Source organism: Lagenorhynchus albirostris, chromosome 3 (genome assembly GCF_949774975.1).
Source record: "Lagenorhynchus albirostris chromosome 3, mLagAlb1.1, whole genome shotgun sequence".
Taxonomy (NCBI): Eukaryota; Metazoa; Chordata; class Mammalia; order Artiodactyla; family Delphinidae; genus Lagenorhynchus; species Lagenorhynchus albirostris.
In genome coordinates this window covers 43036102-43058178 of record NC_083097.1, presented here as the reverse complement: position 1 = coordinate 43058178, position 22077 = coordinate 43036102, and the positions used below count along the sequence as shown (strand labels likewise).

At 35.5% G+C, this 22077-nt stretch overlaps 1 protein-coding gene across 1 annotated transcript in view; it reads left to right on the top strand.

Moving 5' to 3' along the window:
• The window catches only part of IL6ST (interleukin 6 cytokine family signal transducer), a 49257-nt gene that overhangs the window by 2866 nt on the left and 24314 nt on the right, over window positions 1–22077 (top strand). The window contains exons 2-4 of the mRNA XM_060142964.1: window positions 11410–11488; window positions 17068–17373; window positions 18271–18391. Coding sequence (XP_059998947.1) covers window positions 11425–11488; window positions 17068–17373; window positions 18271–18391 — 491 coding nt within the window. The 5' untranslated portion in view covers window positions 11410–11424. The remainder of the gene's footprint in view (window positions 1–11409; window positions 11489–17067; window positions 17374–18270; window positions 18392–22077) is intronic.

Below are 22077 nucleotides of genomic sequence, written 5' to 3'. Positions count from 1 at the left end.
TCTAGAGCCAAGGAATAGCATTTGTAGAAGCCCAAACTCTGAAATAGTAAAGTGTGTTAGAGAAAGTCTAGTAGTTTGCTGTGACTTGAGCTTAAAGTCTGTAGGGGTAGCTGGTAGGGCATGATAAAAGGTAAGACCAAATTGTGTATGGCATGGTGAAGTCAAGTAAAATGAAGAGCTTAAATATTTGCTTTGCATTTGGGAAACTACAAAAATAATTTCAGCATGATCTGAGTAGAAACCAGATTGCTCGCAGTTTTCTCTAGAGCTTGAGGGCAAAATCTGAGTAGAGGGTTTTGGTTTTTTTTTAGAATAGACTTAAATATTGAAGAAGATAGATTGGGCAGGCACACTGAAACCAAATTTTTAGGTTCTTAAATAGCTGAAATATTTGGCATTATTATTCACCCTTTTTAAAAAGCTTTTGAGGAAAAGAGTGACAAGTTTAAAGTATGCTTAGAGAGATTTCATCCATCAATAATAATGTTCAGAATGATTTGGAGGGAAAAAAGAGACTAGAAGCAGTTATAAGTATTGAGGTGAGCAGTGCCTAAATTAGGTTGGTCATGGTGGAGGGTAGAAAAGAAAAAACAAGTGGGAAGGATCATGAAGGAAGACTGAATAAGATTTGTAACTGAGAAAAGCTAGAATGTAATGGATAGGCAAGAGACAATGATGGACCCCATCGTGGTAGGAAATTCAAGAAGGGTGAGTGTTTTTAGATGGGGGGAAGAAAGCACTGTGATTTTTTTTTAAGTGCATGCATTTATGTGGGCATGAGTATGTGTATGTATATGTGTACATTGTTTTTAGACCTGTTAAACTTATTTAAGTCAGAGACAGAATATCCAAGATGATGATACATAACTGAAATTAGAAGAAAGATCTCAGTCAGAATATTTGAAATTATTTTGTGTGAAGGTAGTAGTTGAAGTCATACATTTTTGAAGAAGTTGGTATTTTAAAAGAATAGTAGATGCCAAATACTTTTGGGTACATTCATAGCCAGAAGATAAAACCTAGCAGAGAATTCAGTAAAGTAAATAAAGGAAAGAATATAACCACATGATATGGTTACATAGAAACCAAGAGATATGAGAAATTCAGAAAGCAGAGGTGGTCAACAATGTGAAATGCTTCAGAAATGCTTGTGATATTGTCACAATGGCTACAATCTCTTTTTTATTCTATCTAGTATATCTTAGTGAGATTTAATGAGAAGTGTTAGCCAATTGACATGAGTAAGAAAGCTACATCTCTTGAAACGTGGCTATAGTATAGATTATTGTTTTAAAGCTGAATGTATACGTATCCATAGCAAGAGCTTCATTCCTTTCAGCACAATAAATCTGTTGCCCTGTTAAAATTTGAATATTCAGCCTCCAAATTTTCATTTGCTCTTGATCCAAATTAATCAGTTTCACCCTTTGCTCTAAGGTAGATTAGTTTTATCATTACTTCTGAATAATGCATTTCATACTGGTCTTCTGCACAATCTGTTTTTGTTTGGATGTTCTGTTGTATGTGTTCCCCTACGCACTCCCCCTAACACAAAGTGTTTCAGACAGCACAGCTCTGGTTTGTAGACTGGCATGCTCTGAGATTTTGCCATTGGTAATCTACAGTTATAGAGTCAAAGATGGTGTATAGTTCACGTGTATGCTACTCTCTCTGTCCAGAAAACCTTTACTCTTATTTCATGATGGGCTGTCCTGGACCCTGTCTGAATTGGGTATTCTTTTTACTCCTGTAGCACCCTGTACATATTCCACCTCTCTAAACTGAACTTCTTAAGGGCAAGAACTGTTTATTTGGCTTAAACTTTATTTGTAATGTTTTATTTCTTAAGCTATGGTGAGAACATGGATGGTCATCCAAGTACTCTTTAAACCTTTTCATAGATCTCAAACAGTCAAAGATAATTTGTAAAAGACCTGCTCTAACTATAAGGTCATAAGCATACTCTGTATTTTCTTCTAGTAGTCCTACAATTGTACTTTTACATTTATGTCCTTAATCAGTCTGGAGTGTATGTATCTGTGATGAAGTAGGGCTCTTTATTTTTTTGCTTGTGAAGACAGTTGTCGCAATACTATTTATTAAATAGTCCTTTATTTCCCCAGTGATACCAGTAGCTTTTTTTTCATAAGATATTAAATTCTTATATATACTTGGGTCTGTTTCTGTACTTTTTGTTTTGTACTTGATTTAATTTTCTATTCCTATGCCAATGCCATGTTTTAATTACTATAACTTGATAGTATATCTTAATAGATGGTACATCAAGTATTCTGTTTTTTCTTTTTGAAAATTGGCTTTTGGCCATTTTCTAATATTTTATGTGAAATTTTAAATTGGTTTGTAAAGTAAACCACTTTGCAATTTAGATTAAAATTGTATTGCATTGATATATAAATTTGTGAAGAACTGATATCTCTCCCTCTCTCTCCCTCCCTCTCTGTCTGTCTGTCTCTCTCTCTCTCTCTCTCTCTCTCTCTATAGATATATATATTTGTTCCATGATATTTAAGTCTTACTAATGAACTTTTTAGTAAAGTTTTATAGTTTTCTCCATAAACTATTTGCATTGTTCTGATTTAATTGTTTTTCCTAGATATAGTTTAGTTTTTGATGCTATTGTCAATAGGATTTTTTTCTATTACATTTTCTAACTGGTTATTGCTGAGAGAGGGGTTTTTTGGTGATCTTTTGTTCAGCTGTTATGTTAAACTCTCAGTGGTTCTAATAGTTTGTTATTTGATTCTTTTTGTTTTCATATCATCTACAAGTTTTTCTTTTTTCCATTTTTGTATCTTGTTTTTTGTTTATTATATTTTTGTTTAAGCCTTCTAGAACAATGTTGAATAAGTGAAGACATCAAGCATCTTGTTTGAATCCTGACCTTAATAGGAATGCCTCTAATTTTTATCTTTAAATATGATGTTTACTGTAGGTTTCTGATAAAGTACTATGGCAGCAACACCAAGAGCTGCACTGATAACAGCTGTTAGCATTTACTGAGTATGTAGTATGCAGCAGATGTATACTACACTGCACTAGGTGTATACTGCCTTATTTAATCTTTTTTTTTTAACATCTTTGTTGGAGTATAATTGCTTTACAATGGTGTGTTAGTTTCTGCTTTATAACAAAGTGAATCAGCTATACATATACATATATCCCCATATCTCCTCCCTCTTGTGTCTCCCTCCCACCCTCCCTATCCCACCCCTCTAGGTGGTCACAAAGCACCGAGCTGATCTCCCTGTGCTATGTGGCTGCTTCCCACTAGCTATCTGTTTTACATTTGGTAGTGTATATATGTCCATGCCACTCTCTCGCTTTGTCCCAGCTTACCCTCTCCCCTCCCCTGACTTTTTTTTTTTTTTTTTGCGGTGCGCGGGCTTCTCACTGTTGTGGCCTCTCCCGTTGCGGAGCACAGGCTCCAGATGTGCAGGCTCAGTGGCCATGGCTCACGGGCCCAGCCACTCCGCGGCATGTGGGATCTTCCCAGACTGGGGCTCGAACCCGTGTCCCGTGCATCGGCAGGCGGACTCTCAACCACTGCGCCACCAGGGAAGCCCCCCTCTGCCTTATTTAATCTTGACAGAAGTCCTACGAAAGTAGGTCGTGGGGTTATCCTTATTTTACAGATAAGGAAAATGAAAATTAGGGATATTAAATAACTTGCCTAAGATGTTTTACAAAAAATAGAGGAGCTGGGATTGAATACAGGCAGTCTGATTACAGAGTCCATCCTCTTATCTACTTCATGAATATAAAGATGGTCTCTTTCAGTCTAGTTTTCTAATACTTTGTTGTTATTTAAAAATTGTAGCTGAACAGTTGTTGAATATTATCAGATGCTTTTCAAGCATCTAGTGGAATGATTGTGTTATTTTTGTCTTTAATCTATTAGAAAATATAGTGGATAACATTGGTATCTTTTCTCATGTTGAACCATACTTGTATTTTTAGGCAAAATACTTGTTAGTATTTATGGCTTTTTTTTTTCTTTTAAATACATTGCTAGAACAAATTTGCAAATGCTTTATTTAGGTTTTTTCACACCAATTCATAATAGTTTGACAATAGTTTTCTTGTGTAATCCTTGTTTGATTTGGTATCCAAATGACTCTGCAACTTCTGGCCGAAACGGGGAAACAAGGATAAGATTTACCCTCATGTCTGAAACAACCATAAAACAGAAAAAATACATAAAACAGTGATAATCAAGACACTGGACACTGGATGATGAAAGGCAACGATCTTGTGAGATGGGAAACAAATGAGGTAGATCCTATGATTGAACTAGCGTACTACCTTGAGAGAGTTTCCAAACCATGTCAGAGGTTGGGGAAATCTAGGCTAAGCTCAGTGGATACTCTTTGAAGAGTACTGGAGAATACTGGAGAGAATACTGGAGAATCTTGAAACTCTTGAAACAACAGAATTCTTGAAAGCTTCAGAGTCCCCTTCAGTTATTTAGCTGAGTGCATGCATATAAGGAAACTACCGAGACTTCCCTGGCAGTCTAGTGATTGAGACTCCACACTTCCACTGCATCAGGTGTGGGTTCGATCCCTGTTCAGGGAACTAAGATCCCACATGCTATGAGGCGCAGCCAAAACAAAGCAAACAAAAAAACAACAACAAAAAAGAAACTGCTGAGAAAGAAGCTCATGAAAGGATTAGAGGTAACAGTGCTTAATGATTCCACAGGGTTAGTTAGGAATTGTGCCTGTCCTCACCAGCCAGATTGGAAACCATCTTGATTCATGAGACATTGGATAGAGTACACAGAAGGGTCTTGTGTCAGTAGTAGGGAATAATTAGTCCCAGAATAAGCACTGCTCCAATCCCACCCAACTTATCTTTAAAAGCAAGACCTGAAAGGATCAGATTGTTTTTAAGTAAGTTAACTTTGTCCTGGAACAGGGCAGGATTGTGTTCAAGAATCTTTAATAGGAATACAGAAGTATCCAACACGCAACAAGGTAAAATTCACAGTGTCTGACATTTAATCAAAAATTACCAGGTATGCAAAGAAGCATGAAAATATATGTATTAGAGAAAATTCAGTTAATCAAAACTAACCGAAAGCTGACACATATTATAATTATCAAAGACACTAAAGCAGTTGCCATAACTGTGTTCTATATGTTCAAAAAGTAGAGTTATGGAAGATATGAAAAAGACCCAAATTAAACTGTGCTAGGTATGATTTTAGATACTAGAAATATAGCAAGGAGCAAAATATACAAAATTTCCTACTTCATCTGCTCACATTCTATTTTGGGGACACCAACAGTGTATTAGTTTCCTAGGGCTGCTATAACAGAGTACCACAAACTTAAAACAAATTTATTCTTTTAAGTTTCTGGAGACCAAAAGTCCTTCTGAGACTCTGGATAGAATCCTTTGCCTCTTCATAACTTCTGGTAGTAGCTGATAGTCCTTGACATACCTTGGCTTACAGCTGCATCATTCTAATCTCTGCCTCTGTTGTCACATGGCATTCTTCCTGTGTATTTCTGTCTCATAGCAGACACCAGTCATATAGTAGTAGGGCCCCACCTTACTCCAGTATGACATCTTTTTCTTTTTTTTTTTTAATAAATTTATTTATTTATTTATTTTTGGCTGCATTGGGTCTTTGTTGCTCTGCGCGGGCTTTCTCTAGTTGTTGTGAGCAGGGGTACTCTTCGTTGTGGTGCACGGGCTTCTCATTGGGGTGGCTTTTCTTGTTGTGGAGCACGGGCTCTACACGCGGGCTTCAGTAGTTGTGGCTTGTGGGCTCAGTAGTTGTGGAGCGCAGGCTCAGCAGTTGTGGCACACAGCCTTAGTTGCTCCACGGCATGTGGGATCTTCCCAGACCAGGGCTCAAACCCGTGTCCCCTGTATTGATAGGTGGATTCTTAACCACTGTGCCATCAGGGAAGCCCCCCAGTATGACATCTTAACATCTGATTACATCTGTAACAGATTTATTTCCAAACAGGGTCACATTTTGAGGTACTGGGGGTTAGGACTTCAGCATATCTTTTGCGGGGACACAACTCAACCCATAACAGACTATAAGCAAAATAAGTTAATTAAATAGTATTTTAGAACAGGGATTGGCAAACAATGGTCTGCAGACTAAATCCAGCATGCATTCCCTTTTTATAAATAAAGTTTTATTGGAACTCAGCCATGCCAGTTTGTTTACATACTGTCACTGACTGCTTTTGCACTCCAAAAACAGAGTTTACTAGTTAGTTGCCACAGAGACCTGAAGGCCCACAAAGCCTAAAATATTTATTATCTGGCCCTTTACAAGAAATGTTTGCCAGCCTATTTTAGAAGGTTAAGTGCTAGTGAGAAAAAACAGGAAAGGGAGGATATGCAATATAGGCTAGTCAGAAAAGACTTGTATGAGAAGGTGAATTTGAGCAAAGACTACAAGGAATTAATCTTTATGTACTGACTTAGAAAGATGTCCAATACGTAGTGTTAAGGGAAAAAAAGTTACAGAACATTTTTGTGATCCCATTTTTGTAGACTGATAAAGTATATATTTATACAATATAAAGTTATACACATAGAAACTTTTGTAAGATTATACACCAAATTGTTCACAGTTACCTTGATGGGATTATAGGGGATTTTCACGTGACATATTGTCAATTCCTGTTCATTTGAAAGTTTTAAAATAATTATGTATTTTCTTTGCATTTAAAAATATCCTTGTTATAGATTAAATTTCTTATATGTTATTAAATTATATCAAAGGTTTAACGTGTGTGAAACAATAGTGGGGGATTCAATTCTTATCTGAGTTTGAAGTTATCTTGTTACATTTCAAAGAGGAATGACCTCTCCTTATGCTAGAATTTAACCTAATACTGAGCAGATTTTAAAGTGAATTTTTACGTCTGTGTGCATATAATAATTTGGCAGTTGAGGAGTCAGTAGCCTTAACTTACTGCTAGTGTAAGACAAAAGGTATGATTTTGTGTAAGATTTGCTTTAACTGCTTTTGTCAGATTCAACAAAATGTTCCTTTCACATGTCTGTGACATACATGGATATCAAGGAGGTTTGGATTAAGCATGAGGGAGCCAATAATGTTTCCAAGCACGTAGCAAAACTACACTAGGATACTTGAATACTCTTATACAAGTGTTTATGGGAGTGCTTTATACTGAAACTCAGAAGATATCTAAAATGAGATGCTTTCTCAAAACCTGAAAGACCAGTAGGTGGCAGGAATTTAAGTACACATATAAAATATATTGTCAAAACCGTCTTTCTAAACAAGACTCTCCTCTCTACAGTGAGACCCAATGAAAAGAGTAAGAGTATGATATTTAGAAGCAGGAGACTTAGTTTCAAATCCCTGCTCTAGTTTCAGATCCCTGCTCTTTCACTTACTAATTTTGTGATTTGGGTAAGTACCTTACCCTGTCTGAATTTTTGTTTTTTCTTTTGTAAAGTTCCAATAATTAATCCCTGCCTTTCCAAACCCAAGAATGTACAATTCCAAGAGTGAACCCTAAAGTAAGCTAGAGATTTTAGGTGACTATAGTGTGTCAATGTAGGTTCATCCTTGGTGAAATGTACCATTCTGGTGAGAAGTGATGTTAATAATGCAAGAGGCTATACATGTGTGGGGACAGAGGGTCTGTGGGAAATCTCCTTACCTTCCTTTCAATTTTGTTGTAAACTTAAAACTACTGTAAAAAAAAAAAAAAACCTTTAAAAAAATAATAAAATAATGATCCCTACCCTATCCACCTGCTTCTCTAGGATATTAGGAGAATCAAGTGAAATAATTTACATGAAAGCAGTTTGTGTAATGTGAAATAGTATACAAGTATTAGTTATTATGAATTCATGATTAGTACTAATGGAATAAAACAGAGTTGGATAACTTTTTAAATAATTAATTTGATAATCAGTTAATGTAGGCATGACTGACTTCTTGCGAATTTATCCATAATAACACTACTGTGTATGACATGATGTAAAAGGTACCATATTGAAATTTCCCCATCCTGATCCCTGCTCAGCTTATTTATTCAACAAATATTACTTTGCCTTCTATTTGGCAGTCGTAATTCATCTACTATTCTATAGTTATAGTAGTACTGTTTCTATAGTAATAAAGTTTATACTGACAGTCTTCCTCACATGCAGTGTAAATCTAACTTTATTATTCTTTTTCATTCTATCCTAATTTTTTATCAAATTAAAAGGGAAAAAACTCAAAAATCACAATCCATAGGAATAAAAATAATTTATAAAGGGTTAAACTATTAAATATTTATCAATTAAACTCCACTACTTTTTCTCCCACTTAAAACATCCATGGAAATTAAAGTAAGAATGAACAGCTATAAGGATAGCTTTGGATTTGTTCTAATTTTTTAGCTAAATCATCCATAAACTTTGTTACTTTAACATTAATAGTAGTGAATTATTTATGATGCACCTTATGCCTCCTTTCAACACATTACCATATTGAAACCACCATAGTTGAGGAATTGCTGCTGTAGAACAACTGCTCAGTTCTTGAAAAAATCCTTTCCTGTATCTGTGGTTAGTGGTCATGTTTTGGCTTCATAGAACCTTCCAAAATAACATGCAAATTTCAAGGAAAATCAATATATACAGTATGTGCTTATAATATATGCATAGAATATTCTGCAAGAGATGAGGAGAAAGGATAGTGCTAATAATAGAATTTTAAATTGATTATTTGCTGTCAACAGAATGAAAGGGGAAAAATAAGCAGAGTACTATCAATTCAATCAATTTTAAAACAAGATAAGCCCCCAAATGAAGTGGACTGTATTGCATATAATATTTTAGATAGTATCAATACTATTGTGTCTCCATCTCTTAGGTTTGGACTATGATATCAAGTTCCTTAATAGATGTTCCTTTATCACATTTCAATGACAATCCTTTAAAAATTAGGAAACATTACTTTCTAACTGTTAAAATGCGAAACCTACCTTTGCCTGTTTTCCTTTTACTTGTGTTTCATGGCACTGCTCACATAAATCTAATTGCTTTGAAGTAATCATAAATACTTTCATGGGACTTATTGTTTCAGAGTTTTGTTATAAGACTATAGTACATAAATAGAAAGATTGCCAGTTTTCAGAACTATAAAGAAACCTCTCTACAGTGTGAACAAGGTACTTGGTAAGGTAGGTGGTCAGGATGACATGACCACATACCACTCTACCAACATGCTCAGATATTTCTCTGTTCTGTTGTTTTGATGAACAGTTGAATGATGTGGTAGATTTTTCGACTCTGGGACTATTTAAAGTTGGGAAGTAAGGAATAAAATAGGTGGAGGAAAATGCATCCTGCACCTTAGTTCTTTTATAGCTTTACCTGAGACAGTCTAAGCAATTCATTATCAAATTATTTTGTTATAGAGTGACTGTTACCTGGTTAGGGAGTATAAAAGTATTTATATTTTGTAAAATAATACTATGTTTCAAGTGTAGTACTATGAAGCCCTCATCAAGAAGTTAGTAGTTTTATCTTGGAGAGATACACATTAAGTACTTTTTATTTAAATTATATTTATTTTCTATTTTCTAAGTACTGAAGCCACAGGGTACAACATTGGAAAAGGTATAAAGAGCACACTGTAGAATCTCCCTCCCACTCTAGTGTCTCAAACAGCCAGTATTTGAATTTTTATCCTTCTAGAGATGTTTTATGCACATATAAGGAAATGAGTATATGTTTTGCCTTTTTTGTTGTGTTTTTGCCCATAAATAACAAATACACTGTTGTGTACCGTAGCAATGTATTTTAGATATGATTCTATATCTGTACATTTTTTTAATGACTACGTGTATACTGTGTTTGGATATGCCATAATTTACCTAGTCCCTTATTCATGAACATTTAGGTTGCTTCAGCCTTTTACTATTAAAAAGAATGCTGTAGGGCTTCCCTGGTGGCGCAGTGGTTGAGAGTCCGCCTGCCGATGCAGGGGACACGGGTTCGTGCCCCGGTCCGGGAAGATCCCACGTGCCGCGGAGCGGCTGGGCCCGTGAGCCATGGCCGCTGAGCCTGTGCGTCCGGAGCCTGTGCTCCGCAACGGGAGAGGCCACAACAGTGAGAGGCCCACATACCGCAAAAGAAAAAAAAAAAAAAGAATGCTGTAGTGAATAACCTTGTACATGTGTTGTTTTGCTCATATTCATAGGATAACATACTAGAGGTAGAATCATTAGATTCAAACGTACATGTACTTTAATTTTGACTGATAGTGCAAAATTGGCCATACACCTTGTCTGGGTAGGGTTTTTGTTTTTAATTGAGGTCTCATTTACAAACAATAAAATTCATAGTTTTAGGTGTACAATTTGATGGGAAGGTTATGCCAGTTTATAACTGGCAGTGTATGAGAATGCCTTTATGTCATATTCTCATAACACTGTTGGTAACTTTTTAGTTTTTATATTTTTGCCAGTATTCAAGGTGAGAATGATATTGCAGTAGTTTTGTTTGTTTTATTATTTTTACTAACTACGACTTACATACAATAAAGTTCACAAATCATAAGTGTACGGCTCATGTTCAGTATCCCAGAATGCTCCCTTCTGTCCTCCCACCACCTTCCCTCCAAAAGAGAACCACTGTTCTGACCTATCCCCATAGATTAAGTTAGCCTGTTTTTGAACTTCATATAATTGTCAGTGTCAATGCTGAGGCTTATCATGTGCTTTTAACTTGGTAAAGAACTGCCACATTGTTTTCCAAAGTGTATCATCTTGCATTCCTATCTGGGTTGTTTTAATTTGTATCTCACTATGAGTGAGGTTGAAAGTATCATTTCATATGTTTGAGTTACTTGTATTTCCTTCTCTATAAACTGCCTGTTCAGCTCATCTTGCCTGTTTTCTTCTAAAAAGGCAAGATGAGGTGTTGGAATTTTTTTAGTGATTTGTAGGCATTCTTCATATGTCAGGAGATATTTTTGGTCAGGCTATGAATTACAAAAAACTCTTTCCCCCATTTTGTCGATTATCTTTTGAAGTTGCTAATGCTGGGTTTTGCCATGTAGAATTTTGTCTCTCTGAAGCTCTCAGTCTCACAGAGTATTTACTAATAGTGCAAGACTTCATAATACGGAAACAGAATTGCTCTTTTAATTAACCTTAAAGTATAAATTGTTTCCCAGTAATATTTTATGTAGCCATAACTTTAGTGGGAATAAAGAAAAATATTCTGAAGACTTCAACTTGTTTTCTGCGTTCTCATAAGAATTTTACCACCTTTTAGAAAACAGCTATACAGTGGAAACAAAAGAGCTTTAGAAATTGTGTCTGAATTTATTATGTGTAGTAAGAGTAAAAATATTTAAAATAATATTACATGTGTCTTTTACAGAAATATCTATGCAAGATGTTGACATTGCAAACTTGGATAGTGCAAGCCTTGTTTATTTTCCTCACCACTGAATCTGTAGGTAAGGTTCATGAAATATCCTACCTCCCAACCCCACAAATTAGGTTTGTGTATTTTTGTATAATTACATAACTAAGCTCATGTTGAATAAATTAATTATGCTTATATATTTATTCTTTCTAGGATCATTATTGAGAGAATGATGTTGTCTTAAAAATGAATTTAAGAAGTAAAAAATACTCTTGATAAATTATAATTTGTATAATTTGAGTTGAAACACTCAATTACTCAGTAATCTTAAATCCTGTTTAGCTATACTAACAGTAACTTTAACGTAGAGAAGGAAAAAAGGGTTTATTTTGTTTGTTTTTATAAATAAAGAAATAGGAAATTTGTTAACTTTTAGCACTTCACTCCAAAGGTGTCACTGAGCAGCAGTGTGATTGTGATAACAGAAAAAAGAGGTCACCTAGAGCAATACTGCTCATACTAGACCACAGCCTGTCTGAGAACTGGTTGTTTTTGGTCCACAATGAGATGAGTACAGAAATTAAGAATAAATGTTTAGAAACTCTTTTAACAATTTGACATAGCCGTGACATCCAAGCATGTGATCAGTGGACTTGTCCCATTGAACATTAATATAAAACAAAAGTATAAGTTTGTGAAAGGTTGGGAGAAGAAAACCTAAACTGATCCTTCACCACAGATAGTTTGAGAAGCACTGCTCTAAGTCAAACCCTCTTCAAGTTCAAGAATGCAGCCTCTTTTTAAACAGTTGAAATGATACAAACCTTATGTTGAAATTTTTCCTTATTTAAGTCTTTCCTTAGTCTTGAACCCAAATTTTCTTCCTTGTAACTTTTTCTCATTAATCCTAGAAATCCTTCTATAGTAGGCCCACATTCCTTTCCCATGTTCAACTCTTCAAGTATTGAAGGACTGCTTTCCTGTGTCTGTAACCCCTCTCTTCCCCAAACTAAATTTACCTAATTATTCTTTTATAGGACTTGGCTTCCAATCTATATGTGCTGATTACCCTCCTGACTCTTCTCTTAGTTTCCCATATCACATTTAAAATATAATACCATCCTACCTCTCCTACTTACCAACTATGAAACTTTAGCCATTCACTTAATCTGTGTCTCAGTTTCCTGATCTGTAAGATGGGGATAATAACGGTCCCTAACTCCTAGGGTTATTGTGAGAATTAAATGAGTTAATACACAGAAGGCATTTGAGCAGTGCCTGGCCCTCAGTAAGAATTATAAAAAGGATAGTAATAATGTATTATTATTTTATATATTTATTATTTTATTATTATTATTGAATAAAATGCACTTAAGAAAAAAATAAATGTATCAGAATTAGACATGGTCTGAATATAGTGATTTTATTACTTACTTTGATCTGAACATCATTTTTATTAAAGCAACATAGTTTTTTGCCCACTAAGATACACCATAGTTTCATGTTAAGCTACCTACCAGTCAGTGAAAATTCTCACATCTTTTTTTTTTTAACTTGATTTATTTTTGGCTGCATTGGGTGTTTGTCGCTGCACGCGGGCTTTCTCTAGTTGCAGCAAGCGGGGGCTACTCTTCGTTGCGGTGCGTGGGCTTCTCATTGCGGTGGCTTCTCTTGTTGCGGAGCACGGGCTCTAGGCACACAGGCTTCAGTAGCTGTGGCACACAGGCTCAGTAGCTGTGGCTCACAGGCTCTAGAGCACAGGCTCAGTAGTTGTGGTGCACGGGCTTAGTTGCTCCACAGCATGTGGGATCTTCCCGGACCAGGGCTCGAACCCGTGTCCCCTGCGTTGGCAGGCGGATTCTTAACCACTGCACCATCAGGGAAGCCCTCTCAGATCATTTTCACATGAGTTACCTTTTAAGCCATTTCTCCCTCATATATTTATTTCTTATCAACCTAATTAGGAGATAATTTTCTCTCTTGCAAAATCCATTAGCCTATCAGTCTAATCTTTCAACATAATTTTGAATCCTAATGTTATCATCCAAATTGTTGGCAATCCATTATAGTCTTGTCCCTTGCTGATTTGATAAATATGTGTGTGTCTCTCTCTCTGTCTCTCTCTCTGTTTTTCCCCAAGTTGTTGATAAAAATGTTGAAAATAACAGGACTACATTATCTATTACTGCCACACAGATTAGTCTAAAACTTCATGCCTTAAAATGACATTACTTATTATTTCTCATGGTTTATGTGGGTCAGGAATACAGACAGGCACAGTCAGACTGATTCTTTGCTCTGATATCTGGGGCCTCAGCTAAAATATTCAAATATTGGGGGCTGGAATCATCTGAAGGCTCATTTACTTATATGTCTGATATTGATGCTGGCTGTAGACTGAGGGCTTTGCTGGGGCGCTTGGCCAGAACACCACACGTGGTCTCCACGTGCCCTTGGCTTCCTTGCATGTGGCTGGGTTCCAAGGGCAAATGTCCCAAGAGGAAAAGAGAGCTAGTCAAAAGTTGTATTTTTTTGATGATCTAGCCTTGGAAGTCACTTAGCACACTCTGTTGGCTGGAGCAGGCATAAGCACCCTTACAGATCTGAGGACAGGAGGGGAATACAGACCCCATTCTTTGTAGAAGGAGTATCAGTCACTTTGTAAGCTGAGCATGTTCAATGGGATACATATATAGGTATGACCTTCATTGGAAAATACAGTCTGCCCCAAGGACTGAGGGCAGGCACTTCAGCTTACTACTTAAGTCTCCCTCTCATTGACATTTTTAGTCAGTGATTTTTTTATGTATGAGTAATTAACTAATTAAAAATCTATTAGTTTGAAGCTATGAAATTTCTGTTTTGTAGATCAAGAATAGCTAAATATCAGCAGTTTCATAATGTTCATTCTAATATCTGTTTTGTTTTTGTTTTTTTTAAAAATTTATTTATTTTATTTTTGACCTCATTGGGTCTTCATTGCTGCGCGCGGGCTTTCTCTAGTTGCAGCGAGTGGGGGCTACTCTTCATTGCGGTGCATGGGCTTCTCATTGTGGTGGCTTCTCTTGTTGTGGAGCACGGGCTCTAAGGTGCACGGGCTTCAGTAGTTGTGGCGCATGGGCTCTAGAGCGCAGGCTTAGTAGTTGTGGTGCACGGGCTTAGTTGCTCCACGACATGTGGGATCTTCCCGGACTAGGGCTCGAACCTGTGTCCCTTGCAGTGGCAGGCAGATTCTTAACCACTGCGCCACCAGGAAAGCCCCTAATATCTGTTATAGTATATTCTAATCCACAGTTCTTCATCTTGTCTACATAAATATCCCAACTAACTTTATTAAATACCTTTATTTAAATTAAAATACTCTTTTTAAAATTTGATCTCAAGTAGCCTAGTAGTCCTATAAAAATGAGTTTAGTTTGGTATGGAGTGGTTTTAGTGAGCCTGTGTTTCACTTTGAAAACTGGAACATTTGCCCATTTCTAGTATTTCTCTTATTCTATGTGATTAAAAATTGTTATTTAGTCTCTGGTTATGTCTTAACGTTCTTTAGTACTCTGAAGTATATATTTCATAGGTACTGTTCCCTCTAAATATTATAGAGAAATTAAAACAGGAATGATTTTACCAAGGAATAAAGTAAGATCAAGGGAGTTTTAAGGACTGGCTCAGTATCACAAGGTAACTTATTAGTATGCCACAGATAGAAATTTAGAGTAGTTTGTGCACTGGGACTTGCCATAGACATGTATAAATAATGGCAAGGTCATGTAAATAGGCCACATCATAGGTTTTGAAACAAAGAAATAAACATTCTGACTCTGGGCCTTATGGGTTTTATGAGAGATATGGAATAAGAAGATAATTGTTTAGCTTTTTAAAGTAGTTTTATCCTTTGTGCAGTCTAACTTGGGACCAAGTTGGGAATTGAAAGAATCTGCCTGATACTTGAGGTTGACTCGGTAAAAGTATCTCAGTGTTCTTTATAAAATAAAGGGTTGAAGTAAATGATCTCCAAGGTTTTTCTCAGTTTCGTAATTCTCTGATTCTGTATGTCTTCTACCTTAACCGCTAGAACCGGTCACCTCTAAGAGACCCTTCCAGACCCCATCAATGTGACTAGATTACTTGTGTCTGGAGAGTAGTAGTAATGATGATAGGCTACCATTTATTGGAGGCCTGTTGAATACCAGGCATTGTAGTAGGTTCTTTACATAACTAATTTCTAATCTCAAAAATCTTTTCAAGATAGCCATTATTAGGGAGGGTGGGGGGGAGGGAGACGCAAGAGGGAAGAGATATGAGAACATATGTGTATGTATAACTGATTCACTTTGTTATAAAGCAGAAACTAACACGCCATTGTAAAGCAATTTACTCCAATAAAGATGTTAAAAATAAATAAATAAAAATAAATTTTAAAAAAAAGATAGCATTATTAACTTCATTTTCCAAGTGAAGAAATTGAAGCTCAGATAGAACTTCAAATCCCATTGGTAAATGGCATTCACCAGAGAAAGCTGCCTTAAGTTTCTAGACAGTGAGAACAGAGAAAGAGAATAGAATCATGCCAAATATTTGAGAATTTTATTTTGATTGTACTAGATAGCCATTAAATAATTTAAAATAGGGAAATGGCATATTCATTTTTGAACAGTAACTCTGGCAGCTGTATGTAAGATAAACTAGAAGGAGATCAGACTGTGGTATAATATGATGGCCTAAGCACCAGCAGCCAAAATAGGGTTGATGAGAAGAGTTGATATACATACTAAGAATACAGAAGACTCAGGGGAGGAGGCTAATTAGAGAGAGGGGACTAAAAGGTTATCCGGCCTAGATGGCTGGATGGGAGTGGTGTTGTTAGCAGAGGTAGAGAAATAAGAATAAGAAAGAATAAATTTGGAAGGGACTATGATGCATATAGCTTTAGACATGTTCATTTTAAAGTACTTACAGAATATCTCAGGTGGTTGTCTTATAAGCCATTGAAAACTTAGGAAGTTAGAGCCAGAGACAGGGGTTTAGATGTCATCAACATGGAGTAGGTGATAGATGAAGCATATGGTTGTATTTTATTTTTTTATACAATTTAATTTTTTGTTTTTTAATATGAGATTTTATCCCATATACTTATTGTGAAAACCAATGTATTTGGCCATCTTATTCTAGTCTTTCTGTTTTTTACTGCTCCCTTGCTCTTTCCTTTTTGTCTGATTTTGATACATGAACAATGTAGACTATCTTTCCATGCCCCCATTCGCACCTCCGAAGGAATTCAGGACTGGCGAAGAGCAGAGACCACTGCCTGTCTTCTGGAGAGTCTAATTTAGACACTGGGTCTGAATCGAGAAACAGGATTGGGGGCAGAGCAAATATGAATCATGCTGCAGGCAAACTGTTTCCTAAACAAAGTTAAAATATTATAAAAAGGGCTGAAGATTTCATAGGTTTTTTTTTTTAAATCCAGCTCCATCTGCCATATAATTTGTATATTTCTTTACAAATTTAGACATTAAGTTCTGATCATATTAAATTTCACAGTGTTTCTTCTTTTTTTGTGTCTTTAGAGATATTTTAATGAAGATTGAGGAACTGCATTGATACAGAATATCATTTTGTACCAGAAAAGTTCAGTCCATTTTTATATTTTCTGTTATTGTTTCTTTTCAGGAGAACTTCTAGATCCATGTGGTCATATCCACCCTGAATCTTCAGTTGTACAACTTGGTTCTAATTTCACAGCAGTTTGTGTGCTAAAGGAAAAATGTATGGATTATTTTCATGTGAATGCTAATTACATTTTCTGGAAAACAAACCATGTTATTGTTCCTTTTGAACAATATACTGTCATAAACAGAACAGCATCTAGTGTCACATTTACAGATATATCTTTATTAAATATTCAACTCACTTGCAACATTCGTACATTTGGACAAATTGATCAGAATGTTTATGGAATCAGAATAATTTCAGGCCGTAAGTGTTTTACTTTTTTCTCATTTCAGACTTTGTCATGACTGTTGAATTACAACTTTAATGTCTGTTGTCTATTGGTCTTTATGAAATGCAGAAACTGTCAGCTCAGTGAGTTTTGGACTTTTTTTAATGAGCTTAGAAGTAGAACTGCATTTGCATTACAAATATACAAAAAACCTAAAGAGTAACACAAGTTTTATATTTTCCCTGAAAGCCAAGTATCTGTCAGTTTTCTGGAAAATTATTTTGACATTAGACACCCCCAAAAAATGTTGAATTGAAATCTGTGACTGTATTCATAGTAAGTTTCAATTTCCCTTAGTTGCTGAGAAAGTGCAGTGTAAAGCAACTACCTGAAGAAGGTGAATAAATACTGGAGAGAGTCCTTCTTCCATGTTGAGGCAAATAAGTAAACTTAGTATGATCCAAGAATGGATTACCAAATTTGTGGATCACCTAAAACTATAATTTTGGCATTTGCTTTTCCTCCAGCAGAGTTTGGGAAGGCAATAGGGAGAGAAATATAAATGAATCATTTTTGCTTCTATTTAATTGCCTCTTCCTAACATTCAAATATTATTTTAAAATACATTTAATGGAGAAGTCAGTTGATAATGTCCAGCTATAAATGAAAGTTGATTTTGTGTAGAAAATTAATTTGAAACATACCTATTGATGATAATTATGATAGAAAATGTATGTTACTATCTAAAAGATTTGAATTTAAATAGAAAAGAAATTAATTTTTTAATCACCAGTCTTTCATTATGTCCTTTTTTCTTGGGTTTGTTTTATTCTATCTAATTTAGGTTGTTTTAAATGTCTAGAGTAGTATATAAATTGCATGTTATTTGTGAATATAAAGCTTTTTGAAAATTTCTAATTTCTCCCTTTTAGTGCCTCCAGAAAAACCTAAAAATTTGAGTTGCATTGTGAACGAAGGAAAGAAAATGATGTGTCAGTGGGATCCTGGAAGGGAAACGCACCTGGAAACAAACTACACTTTAAAATCTGAATGGCAAGTTATTTTAAATTTGTTATGCATTGCATTTATTAAGTTAGCCTTTGGTGCTAGAATTTTTATTTTGTCAAGTAGTAATACTAAATGCAAAGTTTTAAACATTTTATTTAACTTTTTATTTTAGAATATCTGAAACATGAAAGTAGAAAGAATTGTGTAAGAAATCCTCATGTGCTCATCATCCACCTTCAATAATGATCCGCTCATGACCAGTCTTATTTTATATATACCCCACCCCAGACTGTTTTAAAGAAAATCTAGACACCATATTGTCATATCCATAAATATTTTAGTACATCTATCTAAAAGATAAGGACACTTTTTAAAAAAACATGACATACCTAAATGAAATTGAAAATACTTTCATATTGTCACATTTTTAATCAGTGTTCAGATTTTCCCGCTTGTCTCACAGATATATGTATGTATTTTTACATTTGTTCAAGATGTAAATAGTCACCATATATTGCCAATTCATATGTTTTGTCTCTCTTAACCGTAGCTTCCACCTCTCTCTCTCTTCTTTCTCTTTGCAATTCAGTTATTAAAATAATGGTTACACATTATTTAATACATTCCTCTGTCCCTTTTTTTCCTAAAACTTGCCATTAGATCTAGAATCTTAATCAGATTTTCTTTTTCTTTTCAAAAATAATTCATAGGAGTATGTGTACTTCCATTAGGAACAACCACATAATGTTTGATTGATTTTCTTATGCTAAGTTTGAGCAATGGTTTCAGGTATTTTAAAATTCCCCATTAGTTTTTTTTCAAACATAAAGAAAAGTTGAAAGAATTTTACAGTGAACGCTTATACATACTCATTACCTAGATTCTACAATTAACATTTTACTATATTTGCTTTATCACATACCTATTTATCTGTGCATCTTTGTCTCCATCTACCAATCTTTTTTTAATGCATTTCAAAGTGAGTTACAGACGTTTATATACTTCACCCTTAATCACTTCAGCATTTACACTATTAATTAGATTAATTAACTAGATGTTTACAAAAACAGGAACGTTTTTGTTTTTAGGTAAAATTTATGTATCAGTATCTCTTGGGACTTTGCTGGCAGTCCAGTGGTTAGACTCCCGCTTCCACTGCAGGGGGCGCAGGTTCGATCCCTGGTCAGGGAACTAAGATCCTGCAAGCTGCATGGTGTGGCCAAAAAAGAAAAGAAGAAAATTTATTTTTCTCTCAAGATATACTTACATATCTTAAGTGTATTATTCAGTGAGTTTTGACTAGTCCATATACATCTGTGTAACTTAAACCCCTGTCAAGATATAGAACACTACTGTACTATTACACCCTCATGCCCCTTCCCGGTCAATCCCAACCACCACCCTATTTCACCACATTCCACAAGGTGACTACTTGTCTCATTTCTTCCCTAGAGACTTTTGCCTGTTCCAGAATGTCATATAAATGGAATCATAAAGTATGTGCTCTTTTTGTGAAAGGATTAATGACTCAGCAGAATGGTTTTGGAATTTAACCATGTTGTTTCACATTAGTTTTTCACTTAAAGGTTTGAGCATTCATCAGTGATCATTATTTATATATGAGGTACAAAATAATGGTATTTTATCCTTTTCTTCTTTTTTTTTTCACTCGAAATACTTAAAGAAAGCTTTTCTCCATCAACTATTGGTTACCCTGACGTACAGTTCATATAAGAGAAGCAAAATGGTGTTAATATTTTCCCTTTATTAACCAGTTTTGTAAGTTAGTTCCCTACCATCCTCCAAAGGTAGATGTAAGGGGTTTTTCTCCCCATTACGGATTCATATTTAAACATATTTGATGTGTTTTAATCCATTACAGTTATTATTCTTCTTAAACTTAAATCTCCCCATCTTTGGTTAGTGGGAACTTTTCACATTGGCTCATCCTTTTGACACAGCTTCATTAGTCTTTGATAGCTTCCTGATTTCTGAAGTGACATGATGTTCCAGGTTCATCTTAATATCAACCATTTCCTAAGTAGTCATGGTTCCAGTTAGTGTGAAGTACTATTTAGAGACTACAGTCTGGGTGTTGGGAATCTCATTGCTACTGGGTTGTTGTTTCTAGGGTTTCTCAGTGGAAAGAACTAAGAATGTTTTTAAGATAAAATACATCATGAACTCATACTGGTATTTCCAATTTAAAATCCAGACTATAGGTTTTTACTTAATTCATCTATCTAACATCTATATCGCCTTTCTTCTATGCTGAAAACCTTAGTTCCCAGCAACACCAACATAATTATTCATTTGCTTTATTCCACAGTAAACAAAACAGCTACAGAGTAACAATTCCAATATTAGCACCAACAATGTGATTACTAAAAAGAATTTTAAAGTTGTTTTTCTCTCACTAAGGACATAATTAAGTTACTCTTTTAGAGTTACTTGAAATAGTTCCTTTCTGTGTGTTACACCACCAACTCAATACAAGAATTCATATGTTTCATTTTGCTTTCCGTTTTTAAGAATTTTCTTCATTGTGTAAAATAATAAATTAACCCACACAAACTTCTAAGACAAGATATGTTCACAGAGGTCTCTGTTCCCTGTGTCCTTTACCTTATTTCCTCCCTCCCTCTAGAGCAGGGGTCCCCAACCCCCAGGCCACGGACCAGGTCTGTGGCCTGTTAGGAGCCGGGCTGCACAGCAGGAGGTGAGCCGCAGGCAAGCGAGCGAATCTTCATGTGTATTTACAGCTGCTCCCCTCCCCTCGCATTACCGCCTGAGCTCTGCCTCCTGTCAGATGAGCAGCAGAATTAGATTCTCATAGGAGCGCAAATCACTATGAACTGCACATGTGAGGGATCTAGGTTGCGAGCTCCTTATGAGAATCTAACGCCTGATGATCTGAGGTGGAGCTGAGGCAGTGATGCTAGCGCTGGGGAGCGGCTGCAAACACAGATTATCATCAGCAGAGAGGTTTGACTGCACAGAGACCATAATAAATCAACTGCTTGCAGACTCACATCAAAACCCTATCAGTGAGTGGCAAGTGAAAACAAGCTCAGGGCTCCAGTTGTATAATTATTTCATTATATATTATTGTAATAATAATAGAAATAAAGTGCACAATAAATGTAATGTGCTTGAGTCATCCTGAAACCACCACCCCACCACCCCCGGTTTGTGGAAAAATTGTCTTCCGCGAAACTGGTCCCTGGTGCCAAAAAGGTTGGGGACCACTGCTCTAGAAGTTGCCTGTTTTGGTTTAGTTTTGATTTATCCTTCTGTTTTAAAAAATAGCAAGTATATATATAAATATTCTTAATTGATACATAATTTAAACATGTGAATAAATATAGCCACATCACTTGAAATTTTCTATGGTGATAGAATCAGAAAGTGGTTTCCAGAGTTTGACTGGAAAGGGATTGAAGGAATTTTCTGGGGTGATAGAAATTCTTATCCCTACCCTATCACCTCCTAGCATACTGTGCTCTGAAAAAGCATACTGTGCTTAAAGAAAGACATTGCTGGTACAATAAAGATTTTGTTTCAGGAAAGGAAAGAAACAGTACTAATATCACAGGAAATGAATAATTTTTAGAGAAAGGTCAGTGGGGATAGAGCATAACATTCTCAATGTGATATTCTTGGAGTAAAATTTTGAAAATAATTTTGTGTTTTAAGATACAGGTCAAACTCAGTTTTAAAGAAAAACAGGT